Source organism: Malus domestica, chromosome 05, assembly GCF_042453785.1.
Source record: "Malus domestica chromosome 05, GDT2T_hap1".
Classification (NCBI taxonomy): Eukaryota; Viridiplantae; Streptophyta; class Magnoliopsida; order Rosales; family Rosaceae; genus Malus; species Malus domestica.
Genome location: NC_091665.1, coordinates 8,723,975 through 8,738,217, shown reverse-complemented (window position 1 = coordinate 8,738,217; position 14,243 = coordinate 8,723,975). Strand labels below are relative to the sequence as shown.

The 14,243-nt window shown below is 36.5% G+C and overlaps 1 protein-coding gene across 1 annotated transcript in view; it reads right to left on the bottom strand.

The window, feature by feature from the left end:
* Nucleotides 1-13,899, bottom strand: part of LOC108173428 (MADS-box transcription factor 23-like) — a 34,818-nt gene extending 20,919 nt beyond the window's left edge. Inside the window, exon 1 of the mRNA XM_029103631.2 lies at nt 13,707-13,899. Coding sequence (XP_028959464.1) covers nt 13,707-13,888 — 182 coding nt within the window. The 5' untranslated portion in view covers nt 13,889-13,899. The remainder of the gene's footprint in view (nt 1-13,706) is intronic.
* Between the last annotated feature and the right edge of the window lie 344 nt (nt 13,900-14,243).

Here is a 14,243-nt window from a genome sequence, read left to right as displayed (position 1 = left end):
ATGCAACTTATTCCACTCATATGTGTCAGTTACACAAGTCCCTATATGGACTTAAACAGCCTCTCTAGCCTGGTATGAAAAACTGCATGGTGTATTGAAACATCTTCGATTTACTGAATCTCAATCTGACCACTCCTTGTTTGTTAAAAAGGACCCAATGGTCTTTGTCTTGGTTTATGTTGATGATATCATTGTCACAAGACCATCCACTGCAGCTTGCACGCATGTTATTTCTCAACTCAGCTCCCTCTTTCCCATAAAAAAACCTTGGTTTCCTTCATTATTTCCTAGGTATTAAAGTTAAGAGATCTCCCAAAGGCATCTTTATTTCACAAACCAAGTATATCTTGGATCTTTTGAAGAATGCTCATATGGATAGATCCAAGCCATATGTCATTCATCTCAGTACATCTAAGTTGGATCACTAATCTCCATTGCTTGAAAATCCTGCAGAATATCAATTTTTAGTTGGTGCTCTATAGTATCTAACTTGGACTCGACCAGACTTATCTTTTGCAATCAATCTTGTATGTCAGTTTATGCACAGTCTATGGCAATCCCATTTTCAGGTTGTCAAACGAATTCTCAAATATCTCAAGGGATCTATTGACATTGGTCTTTGGTTTTCCAAATCGTCATCTGTTCCAGGTCTCAAAGCCTTCTTTGATGCTGATTGGGTCGATTATACAATTGACAGAAGATCAACTGATGGTTATTGCATTTTTTCTAGGATCTTCTCTCATCAGTTAAAATGCTAAAAAATAACAAACAGTTGCTCGTTTTTTCCACAGAGGCAGAGTACCGGTCTCTAGCAAATACTGCAGCTGAAATCACATGGATATGTCAATTGATTACTGATATTGGTTTCTCTCTTCCTTCTACTCCTCAACTCTAGTGTGACAATCAATGTGTAATCTCTCTTGCTAAGAATCCTTTGTTTCATGCTCGAACAAAGCATGTTGAGATTGATTACCATTACATTCGAGAAAAAGTGTTGTCAAAGGCCATTTCAGTCCATTTTATCTGCACCAAAGATCATATTGCAAATATTTGCACCAAATCACTATCCAAAGACATATTTCATCTCTTACGATCCAAACTATCTCTTTGTGCTCCTCAGTTTAGTTTGAGGGGAAATGTAAACGACAGTATTGTAAAAGACTCAGTCGGTGATAAAACTTAGAGTTGGTTAATTTGTTAAGTTTGTTGTAATAGGTGGCAAGTTAGTTAGAAGGTTAGAGTTATGTGAGAGAATGAAGAGTTGCATATAAACAATTATTCATTCAAAGAAATTCAACTTTCCTAACACGGTGATGGTGCTGAAATGCTGCATAAATCTCCGATAAAAAGTAGCCAGGTCATGAAAACTTCTTACGTCAAAGACAAACTCTAGAGTTAGCTAATCTTGAATGGCCATGGTCTTATAATCATCCACTTGAATTCCATTCTCACCAAACTTCTTACGTCAAAGACAAACTCTGAAGTTGGCTAATCTCGGATGTACAAAATATGCATTTCATAATATTCATATACAAATTATTTTCTTTCAACATGCTCAAAACTTGCCTCAAATGGATTAAATATTCTTCTTTGATCTTGTTATAGATCAAGACATTATCAAACCACAACAAATAAACCATTAAAAGGACTACAAACTTGATTCATAAGCCCCATAAAGGTACTCGATGCTCAGACAGTCCAAACGACATTACTAGCCACTCAAACAACCTATTCTTGCTCTTGAACACCGTTTTCCACTCATGTCCTAGCTTGATATCCACTGCGAAGGTCAATTGTCGAAAACAATTTTGAACCTTCGAGGACATCCAGCATATCCAACCATGGTATGGAAACTCTGTATTTGATGGTGATTTGGTTGATAGATCAGTTGTCTGCACATGTGCTGCGCTTTTTTCTTTTCTTTGGAACAAAAAGGACATGTACTGCACAAAGGCTCATGTTTTCTCTAGTAAAGGCTTTTCTTAGTAAGTCTTCAATCTGTTACTCGATAATGAGGAAGATTTGATAGACTAGCTCTAGGTACCAAAACAATTTGATGTTGAATGTTTCTCGTGATAGGAAATTTGCTAGGCAACTCTTCAGAATGAGTTCCTGAAACTCCTTTAATAGTTGCACTTTTGGAGGAATTTGTTTATTTTCTCTACTTTCTGCCAACAATCCCTTCATCAAGATCGGAAAGAAATAACTAGCTTCTTTTATAGCCCCCTCAATCTCCTGCTCGTTACTAGTTTAGGTTAGGAAACACTCATTGTTTTCGGTGCATCAGAAGGCGAAACATGAGCCATTGCAATCTTCCAATTATTCCAAATGAATAACATAACATTATCTCGACCCTCAATTCTGAATTCATGTCAAGTTGCCGAGGTCTACCTAATAGTATATGGTAGGCATGCATAGCAATTACATTACATACTACTTCATCCCAAGTGAAAAGTGGGACATGACAAGTTTCTGTGACATGAACCGAAGGTCCTTCCTTTCCCATCTAAGGGAATATGGGTGATGACTTTTTTAGCCATGAAATTTTCACAACTACTATTGTCTACAATCACCTCGCAAACTTTACCGTTGATGGAGGAAAGAGAGCAAAAAATGAAGTACCTTTGCCCGACATTTTTTGGTGCCAAGAGAACTCTTTGCAACACCAAAGTGAGGCATCTTATTCCTTCTTCAATTACAAATCCAACCTCTACATAGTCATCATCACCACCAACTTTTTCCTCATACTTTTCTTCATTGCTCCTGTTAGTCTCTAGCAAATTGGGTTGTCTCCGTTCGAGACAAACATTGGACCGATGCATAGTTTTGTTGCACTGATAACAAATGTCTATTGTAGGTTTGACATACGGATTTTCCTTTTGAGTTTGGTTTTTGTTCCTCCCCCTTTTAAAAGTTTTGTTAACTCATTCATTAGGTGTTCTAGAAGGAAAATTTGAAGGTTTCGATCCTCCAGAATGTTATCGCACAAATTTTCCTCTCTTTGTAGCCAAGGCAATAGGGATTTTAGAGTGCTTGCCACGTTTTTTCCAGAAGGAGGTTTAACACCTCTCATTCTTCATCATTTCTGCCTTCAAAGCCATGCGAATGGCCTCGTACAAACTCCACATTTTTGCAACCCATTATTTTCCTGAATGCAGGGTTTTAACCCATTCGCATACCTCAAAACCTTCTGATTTTCTATCTCCTTCAAATGGTTATGCTCGGAAAGTCGCATGAAATCATCTGTATAATCTCTCACAGTTCTATTCCCTTGTAAGCAGCTAATGTACATGCGGTACAAAAGTTGTTCATATTCCGTAGGTAAGAATCGATCCATCAAAAGCTAGTTCGTCTTCCTCTATGTTCGAACCTGATTCATCCATTGCCTCTGTTAAGTGTTCTGTAATTGATCCCACTAAACAGCTGTAGTTGCTTTGAGACGGAAGGCAACCATCTTTGCCTCAAGAACCTCTATGATGTGGAAGAATATCTCTACTTCCACTAGCCAATTTAGGAAATCTTTGATCTTCAAATTTCCCATAAAAGTTGGAATGTCAGCCATAATCCGAAAATCATCAAAGTTGTTGCGATTTTGATGATTTAGATTATTATCCGAGGCTGGTCTACAATTCTTCTTCAGACTGTGATTCACTATCTTAAACGTGAGGCCTCATAACTCCCTAATTATTGCCTTCGATATCTCTTCTATTATTTGGCTCGAGGGCTTAGAGTAACAACTCGCTAAGTTCTCCAATTTGCGTAGTCAAATTTGCAATCTGTTTTTTATGAGCATCTAAATTTGCTCAAATGATAGAGGCAGGTTCACATTGGTGAACACCCATCAATTCATAAAAAAACCTACTATGCCAAGACGGGAGAAACCCTCTTTGGTACCGATTAATGCAACATGAAGCAAAAGGGAAACAAACATAAACCCTCGAAGAACAAATTTTCTGGAATCTACCAGAGTTTTGTTGAATTATAAGTCTATAGCTGATTATAAATAAGTTGTGATGTTAATATGTGTATGCACTTAGATTCAATACTAAGTGAGAAGGTATATAGATGTAAAGGCCATGAGTGCCATGTGTGATGATCTTAGCTATTGGCTAAATGAGTGGCTGAGATCTGTTTTTGAATGTTTTGATCCAACTCAGTTTTTTGTTGTAAAGCTATATCTCTCTTTGCACATTGTGTGCGAGTAGAGTGGCAATTAATGAGAAATCATTCCTCTATGAAATTGCAGAAGGAAGAAACCACCACGTTCTTTTCTCCCTGTTTTCTCTGAAACTTCATCTTCTCTTCTCTCCTTCAAATTAACTCAATCAAACATTAACATGGCCTCAAAGCCAGTTTCGATCAACTGAGTCTGGGCGTGAAGATGTGAAATCACTAAGCTAAGTCAAAGCTCAGTGGAGGTCGCCGAAGTTCCATTTAAGGAGAAAATCAACAATCGGACCAAGATGTCTGGATCTGGAAGCTTAGAGGTGAGAACTCCAATTTTCTCCGATGAGAACTACGAGTTCTGGAGGATTAAGATGGTAACTATCTTCAAATCGCTTGGGTTATGGAATCTGGTGGAGAAAGGGATTACAACCCCTGACTCGAAGAAGAAGGAAGTTGAAGGGTCATCGGACGATGCAGTTGATGAAGAAATGATTGTTGTGTTCATGAAGGATGCGAAGGCTCTAGGAATCATCCAGAATACAGTCTCAGATCAAATCTTCCCACGAATCGCTAATGCCGAGTCAGCTAAGATGGCATAGGATTTGTTGTACGGAGAATATCATGGTGGTGATCAGGTACAATCTGTGAAATTGCAGAATCTTAGAAGAGAATTTGAATATGCTAGGATGCGAGATGATGAGTGTTTATCTAGCTATCTTACAAGGTTGAATGAACGAATTAATCAGATGAGAACATTTGGTGAATCTCTTTCAAATGAGAAACTTGTGCAGAAGGTTCTGATTAGTTTCAATAAACCTTATGATTCTATTTGTTTGGTTATAGAAAATACAAAGAGTCTAGAGACTGTAGAATTGCAGGAAGTAGTTGCAATCTTAAATACTCAAGAGCAACGGTTTGATCTGCATACTGTTGATACTACTGGGAGAGCATTCTCATCTTTCTCAGTGAGTCCAAATGAGCAAAATAGGGGTGGAGTTCAATCTGGTTCTTCTCAGTTCCAGAAGAATTGGAATCATAAGGGTAAGAAATGGGATCCAAAACTCAAGTTTCAGCAAAAATTTCCTGCTAATTCTGCACATAATGCACAGTTAAGGGGTCAGATAGGTACAAAACCATAGTGCAGGGTATGTTCTAAGTTTCACTTTGGGGAATGTAGATATAAGGGGAAGCCTAAATGTTACAACTGTGAAAAATTTGGACATTGGGCTAGAGAGTGCACAGTAGGCAAATCAGTGTAAAAGGCAAACAATGCTAATCAAGTAGAGGTGACATGAAATCTGTTTTATGCAAATAATACAATCACTGAATCAAAGGTGAATGGAGAATGGTATGTTGACAGTGGTTGTAGCAACCACATGACAGGGGATTCAAAATTATTAATAGACATGAAGACAAATGTGGTTGGCAAAGTTCAAATGCCTACAGGAGAACTCATGAATGTGGCAGGTTTTGGTACACTTGTGATAAACACAAGCAAAGGCAGAAAATATGTCAAAGAAGTAATGTACTTACCTGGGTTGAAAGAGAACTTGCTAAGTGTGGGTCAGATGGATGAACACGGTTACTACCTGGTGTTTGGGGGGAAAATGTGTAACATCTTTGATGGACCTTCTCTGGATTGTCTGGTACTCAAAGTTGAAATGAAAAAGAATAGGTGTTATCTTTTGACATTGGTACCAAATGATCAGGTTGTACTGAGAGCAAGTATTTCTAAGTCTAGTTGGGTATGGCACAAGAGACTAGGCCATCTGCATTTTAGAGGTCTTCAACAGCTCAAGAACAAAGAAATGGTGCATAGACTGCCAGTTTTAGAAGAAGTGGATGAAGTTTGTGAAGGTTGTCAGTTTGGGAAGCAGCATAGAGAGTGGTTTCCAAAGAATCAGGCATGGAGAGCAAGCAAACCTCTAGAGCTGATACATGTAGATCTCTGGATTGCCAGTTTTAGAAGAAGTGGATGAAGTTTGTGAAGGTTGTCAGTTTGGGAAGCAGCATAGAGAGTGGTTTCCAAAGAATCAGGCATGGAGAGCAAGCAAACCTCTAGAGCTGATACATGTAGATCTCTGTGGTCCTATGCAAAATGACTCTCTTGCGGGTAACAAATACTTTATGCTTCTTGTAGATGACTGCACAAGAATGATGTGGGTTTATTTTTTGAAATACAAGTCAGATGCTTTGATCTATTTTAGAAAATTCAAATCCATGGTGGAGTTACAAAGTGGTTTTAAAGTAAAATGTCTGAGAAATGACAAAAGGAGTGAATTCACATCCAGTGAGTTTAACAAAATGTGTGAAGATGCAGGGATTCAAAGACAGCTTTCTATGGCTTATACTCCACAACAAAATGGAGTGGTAGAGAGGAAGAACAGGGCTGTAGTTGAAATGGCAAAAGCTATGCTTCATGACAAAGGATTACCTTACTATTTGTGGGCAAAATCTGTACTCACAGCTGTCTACATATTGAATAGGTGTCCTACAATAGCTCTTGGAGATGTAACTCTATTTGAAGCATTCAGCGGTCGAAAACATGGAATTGCACACCTTAGAATCTTTGGTTGTTTATGTTACGTACACACACTAAGTGAGTTGAGACAGAAACTAGATGCAAAGAGTGTCAAGGGCATATTTGTAGGTTATGCAACCTATGAAAAGGGGTACAGAGTGTATGACCCTCTTAATAAAAAGCTTATACTCTCAAGAGATGTAGTGTTTGATGAGAATGCAGCTTGGCAATGGAAGAAAGCCTCTGACAATTATGTAACTGTGTTGAGTCATGATGAGTTATCTGAGATGCCTAAAAGTATTTCATCAGACACAACTCCAGAAGGTCGTGACTATGTTTTAACACCAAGTTTGGTATCTTCTCATGAATCAGTAAGTGATGTAAGTAGTAACATGAGAAAGACTCAAGCCTTTGATCACACTCCATTGAGATGGAGGAATCTGGATTATGTTCTAGCACAATGCAATCTCTGCATTATAGAACCTGAAAAGTTTGAAGAGGCAGCTAAAGATGAATCATGGATGAAGGCTATGAAAGATGAATTGTTAATGGTTGAGAAGAATGCAACATTGGAGCTAGTGAACAGACCAAGTGATAAACCTATAATTGGGGTTAAGTGGGTGTTCAAGACCAAGCTTAATCTTGATGGGACAATGCAAAAGAATAAGGCAAGGCTGGTAGCCAAGGGGTATGCTCAGAAACCAGGTGTTGATTATAATGAAACGTTTGCACCTGTAGCTAGACTTGATACAATTCGGACTCTAATTGCTTTGGCAGCTCAGAAGAGTTGGAAACTATACCAACTAGATGTGAAATCTGCTTTTCTAAATGGAGTACTTGAAGAAGAGGTTTATGTAGAACAACCAGATGGGTTTGTGATCAAGGGGAGTGAAGACAAGGTGTACAAGCTTCAGAAAGCTTTGTATGGTCTAAAACAAGCACCAAGGGCCTGATATAGTGAAATTGATACCTATTTTGCTCACTGTGGATTTGTGAAAAGTCAAAGTGAAGTTACTCTTTACATCAAGGCAAGGGGAGGAGAAATTCTAATCGTTTCAATCTATGTGGATGACATAGTGTATACTGGAAATAGCAATGAGATGTTGAAGGAGTTCAAGGAGGACATGATGATAAGATATGAAATGACAGATTTGGGACTTCTTCACCATTTTCTTGGTATGGGAGTCATTCAAACTCACACAAGCATATTTATCCACCAAAAAAAGTATGCAGCCTCCTTGTTGGATAAGTTTGGTTTAAGTGAATGTAAATCTGTGTTCACACCTCTTGTTTCATCAGAGAAGTTATGCAAAGATGATGGCAGTGGTTCAGCAAGTGAGGAACAGTATCGAAGAATTGTGGGAAGTTTGTTGTATCTCACAGCCACTCGGCCAGATATAATGTATGTCGCAAGTCTTCTAGCCCGATTCATGCACTGTCCTTCAAACAAACACTTTGGAACAGCCAAAAGAGTGCTTAGATACATCAAGGGAACATTAGATTATGGTCTGGAGTATGTAAAAGGAAAGAATGCAATGTTAATCGGATTCTGTGATAGTGATTGGGGAGGATCTGTTGATGACAGCAAAAGCACTTCTGGTTATGCATTTTTTTTTGGCGGTGGAGTGTTCTCATGGGCCTTTGTGAAGCAAATTTGTGTAGCACTCTCTACTGCATAAGCAGAGTATATCAGTGCCTCTAAGGCAACTACTCAAGCTATTTGGCTTCGGTTTGTTCTTGAAGATTTTGGTGAGTTACAAACTGAAGCAACTCCAGTGCATTGTGACAACACTGCTGCAATTGCAATCACCAAGAATCCTGTGTTTCATCAGAAAACTAAACACATTGATAGGAGGTATCATTTTATCAAAGATGCATTACAAGAAGGCATCATTGATCTGATCTATTGTCCCACAGAAGAACAATTGGCAGATATCTTCATAAAGCCTCTCACCAAAGATCAATTTAATCTTCTCAAAAGCAAACTTGGAGTGAAATCAGCTTTAGACTTAAAGGGGAGTGTTGAATTATAATTCTATAGCTGATTAGAAATAAGTTGTGATGTTAATATGTGTATGCACTTAGATTAAATACTAAGTGAGAAGGTATATAGATGTAAAGGTCATGAGTGCCATGTGTGATGATCTTAGCTATTAGCTAAATGAGTGGCTGAGATCTGTTTTTGAATGTTTTGATCCAGCTCAGTTTTTTGTTGTAAAGCTATATCTCTCTTTGCACGTTGTGTGCGAGTGGAGTGGCAACTAATGAGAAATCATTCCTCTGTGAAATTGCAGAAGGAAGAAACCACCACGTTCCTCTCCCTGTTTTCTCTGAAACTTCATCTTCTCTTCTCTCCTTCAAATTAACTCAATCAAACATTAACAGGTTTGAGAGGAAAACCAAAAGGTTGTTTGTTTAATTGATAATTGAATGATTACAACTCCTAAAACAACTCAAAGGACTCTAGTAATTAAAATGACATTAATCGGACGACAACTCAAAAGTCAGATTTTTTTAAGGAAACTAAAATTGCATTTTGGAGGTTGAAACGACCTTGGATGGTCAAAATCTATCATATGTCACAGAAAAGCGGTGTGTTTAAGATATCATGGGCCAAAATGGAGCTTGGACGCAAAATCTGCAAATTCTCACAGCTTCATTTTGCCTTCTGATGGTCCAATCCTCTTCAATCCATTCGGCCATTGGTTTCTACATCACACTTAAAATCCTCTGGCCCCCTTTGCCCATCCCACTAACCCACCTCATACAAAACAAGGTGCAGAGATCTCTCTCTCCCTCCCTTGAACAGCCAGATTTCTAGTTCAGCTAGCTCCAGACTTAAAGATCCGGATAAGATCTCTATCCACCATCTGCTTCATCTTTTCCAATTCTATATCCTCAACATTATTAGCTTTTTCTTTGTCCAATTGATACTTGCAAATTAACGAAGATACCACTTTGTTGCACGCTCAAATCAAAATGTTCTATGATTTCAAAAAGTTTTGACATGACCAATGATACGTTTGGTACGTGGATTTGTTATTCGTGGCTTATTCGGCTTTGGTCACGGCCGAATCTTTCAAGCACGTACGTGAGTATCCAAGGCAAAGGAAGAGAGCTGGGTTGTGATTGAGGACTTGTAGTTTCTGTATTTTTCATTCTTTTGATGATCCTTTAACCACTTCAGATGGAAAATGATTTAAATGGTTTTAAGGCTTGCAATAATTTACAGAAGCTGCAATACTAGCTCGTGCTAATGAATTATTTATTATTTTTCATATCTTGAAAAAATAAAAAATAAATCCAGTATTTATAAATGGCAATGTTAGAATGTTCATACTAACTAAAAAAATTATAGCTTGTAGTGCTGGGAATTTTCTAAGCATCTTATTGATATAGCCTACTGGCCGACTCTCAAAATTTTGTTTATATAGAAAAGAACTTATTGCACACAATAATTCTTATTCCATTGTTTAAGAAAAAGAATAACACTATATACAGAACAAAATGGCTACATTCCAAGACTTAATTTTCTCACTTAGCAAAGAACAATACTTGTCCTAGTAGATAAAAGGTAAACTAACATAAAACTGCAACCAGGTAGGCATCATCCATTCTAGTAAATGTGGCTACACCAGTGTATGCATCATAGCCCTTATGTTAACATAAGGTAGAAAATCCTACAACGTAAAATACTAAAAAATAGCCCTAGTATAAAAGAAACCAAATTGCAAAGCTTTTCCACCACCTCCCGTCAAACTCATAAAGGCACACTAGATCATGAGTTTACTGTTTACTAAGAAGAAAGCTATGTTATTGCTAGTTTTGATGTTGATGTTGATGCGAATGCCAATGCAAATTGCAATATCAATACCAATGCAAATGCTAGCCGATGAAAGGAAAATAAATGAAAACAACCCATAACTAGAGAAAAGAGAAATAGCAAAAAACCAATAAAAGTTGAAGACCTACCAAATTGCAATTCGCATTTCATTCACTAAATTAAGAAGGAAGAAAGCTGAGTGACTTCCTTTGATCTTCTGATGTTTCCCTTGATTCCAGCATCTGGTTCATCTCTTACAATTCTGGATTCTCCATTTCTTTCTAACATTATCATTTTCTGTCTCAATTGAGGCTCTACTTGCAAATTAACCAATACCATTTTGTTGCACGCTCAAATCAAAATGTTCTATCATTTCAAAATGTTTTGACTGATGACTATTGATACATTTGGCACATTGATTTGGTGTCCGTGGCTTATTTGGCTTTGACCATGGCTGGATGTTTCAAGCACTTATTAGGTGAGTGTCCAAGACAAAGGAAGGGAGCTGGGTTAACTTGTAGTTCCTGTGTTTTTTATTCCTTTTGATGATCCTTTAACCACTTAAGGTGGAAAATAATTTAAATGGTGGAGATGAAATATTCACCGAATCTACATTAATATTCATGAGACTTTATTCCTCTTAAATAAATCAACAGTTTTCACAAAATATCAACTAGCTCGGGCAAATTAAATATTATTATTTTTATATCTTGAAAAATAATAAAAAAAATCCAGTATTTATAACTAGTAATGTTGGAGATGTTCATCCTAAACCGACTAGCTATAATAGATTATGACTCATTTTTATGCTAACATAGAAATTTATAGCTTGTAGTGTTGGAGATTCTCTAAGCATATTATTGATATAGCGTACTGGCCAACTCTCAAAATTTTGTTTAGTGCTTATATAATTGCATGATCCGATATAGGTAAAACTTAAAAATAACCCAATGCAACTACCATATCATGTTTCAACTACATCTTAATTTGTTCTGGAACTACAATAATATCATGTTTCATCTACAACTTAATTGCTAAAGGTTCTCTTGACAAGTGATTAACACGGCTACAACAACCAAATGACGTTGAACACGGTTATGCTATTGCACTTTGTTTTTCGACGATATAAACGTAGTTATGATATAATAGCACTAATTACCATATATGCTCCATGACCATTGTCATCCCTATCAAACTATCTCTTCTGTTTTTATTTTCTTGAACTCAAAACATGATAATCAAACTTCTCTAATTTATAACTTAATATGTGTGTGTGTGTGGGAGCGGATTTGTGACACCACAAAAAAATAAAAAATAAAAAAATAAAAAACGTGTCTTAGACCATTAGACGATCTATACATTTGTAATGGTTGTGATGTAATCTAATTAGTCCAATTAATTTTATTTGTTCAAATAATTATGAATTGGAAATTCATGCAATTCTAAAATCCTTTTAATTAATATTTTTATATAATGTTTCCTATCTCATTAATTGTTTTTCGTTAATTTTCTCCTTTTTCCTCTGACTCATTCTTCTCCCTTCTCCCTCTTATCGTTCATCCTATGTACAGATATTTCCCCCTCTCTTTATTCACCATTCATCCTAGCTTCCATGGCCATGCTATCTTGTTTTCAAAGCTTTTCGTTTTATTTTTAAATTTCTTCTCCATCTTGATGATCATATCTTTAATTCTGCACCAGCCAAACTTGTGCTGAACACAAACAGATTAGTGAGCCCAGGAATCATTAATTTATTGAATAATTAGATTTCCTAACATACGTCCTGAACTAAAATTTGAATTCAAATATTATGATATCCAGTTTTAGGCTCATTACTTAACCTGCGGAAAATAGACATTGTGAACGAAGTATTCATTTTTTTATAATTTAAATTATTCAATTATATACTCATCTTGATGTTTGCTACTGAGCCCTAGCGCAATGAGATATATGTGATTATAAGGATAGAGAAAAAAGTTGTAAAGGAAAAAAGTAGAGAAGAGAAAGTATGCTGGGAGGAGGACAAATGGAGAAAAAGATAGAGCAAAAAATGTGCAGAGAATGGAAAGATAGGAAACAGAAGAAAGAGATTAGGGGAGAATAACTTCTTTTTTTTGTCGTTTTTATGGTGCCGCAGAACCGCCCGGCCCTATATATATAATTATGCAAATGAGTAAGAACTTGTAGCTTCATTGGTAGAGAATTCTAACATCTACAACTCTGCCTTCCCCAACATGCATCCCCCTTCGTACCAAGAAAACTGTCTTTCCTAAAGCTCAAGTCTGCACACTGTTCCTCAGTTTAGGCCCTAAAGAAATGTGATATTCATAGATGACTTATTTTTCACGAGAATTGACAAACTAGCTACAAACGTCTCATTTAAAACTTAGATGAAGGGCAACATGGAGGTGATTCCAGTTGAAGGAGGTACGATCAAGTAACTTCGTCTAAGAACTTTTTAATTTTAAGAACTGTCTTCATGTGGATAAACAAAGCCAATGAGGAGACAACATATCTCATGCAACACAATGTTAAGACGTCTAAGTAAGGAGAAGCATGCATCTACTTCTTTACAAATTCTCACCGTCCATGCCTCAAAAACCCCTCTTCGTTGAAGGTTACTAAATAACTAAATCCAATGTACTTTTGTATCATGCATTAGCTCCCTCCTATCTCAATTTATCATTATACGTAAATAATCAGCTCTTGCCTATATAGATGATAATTGAATCCTATATATATATATATATATATATATATATATATATATATATATATATATATATATATATATATATATATATATATATATATATTTATACACACACACACACATATATATATGTATGTAATACACTGTGAGAAGCGTTCAGACGTTTTATTTGTAACTTTTTTTTCGTTTGGAAGTTTTTAATAGTAATTTCTTATCAGGGATAATATGACTTTCTTAATGTTCTACACAATCCATGACCACAAGACAGGAGGCAACCAAATAGCCAAATAACATCTTCGGTTAAGTAATTTCACATGCTATATATAGATTCATAAAAAAAATCAGTATTTTATGCAATAATAACATCTTCGGGTATGCAAAAATTTCACATGACAACAATATTTCTCTCCAAAGAAAATTCAAAGGACGCAATAGAGAGAGAGAGAGAGAGAGAGAGAGAGAGAGAGAGAGAGAGATCTAACCTAGTGCTAGCATAATCGTAAAGCCTGCCGGTGCCTGAGAAGACAATCAATCCAACCTCAGCATCACAAAGGATTGATAGCTCCTTAGCCTTCTTAAGCAACCCACTTCTTCTCTTCGAGAAGGTCACTTGCCTGCTTGTTGAATTGTCAATCCTTCTAATCACAATCTTTCCTCTCCCCATACCTTCTTCTCTTTAAGATTGGTAGATACATAGAGAAATTAGTTACTCATGTTCAAGAAAATTGTCCAATTTGCCTAAATTGGTAATCAAAACCTAAAGCATATAAGACCAAAGTATGCCAGAAATAACCGTAATATAAAGTAAAAGGAGATCGTCAATAAGAACCAAAAAAATCCAAAAAAAAAGGGTCATATTTATCTCAAAAGAGAAGTCTTTTTCCCTTTGGATTTTTTCCTCGAAAAAGCAAGGTGTATAATAAACTGTAGAGAGCTTACATGGAAGAAACAAGTAATGGAGAAAACAGTAGCAGCTCCCCTCTTTCCTTAATTTCCTCAGATGTATGTGGCTATATATA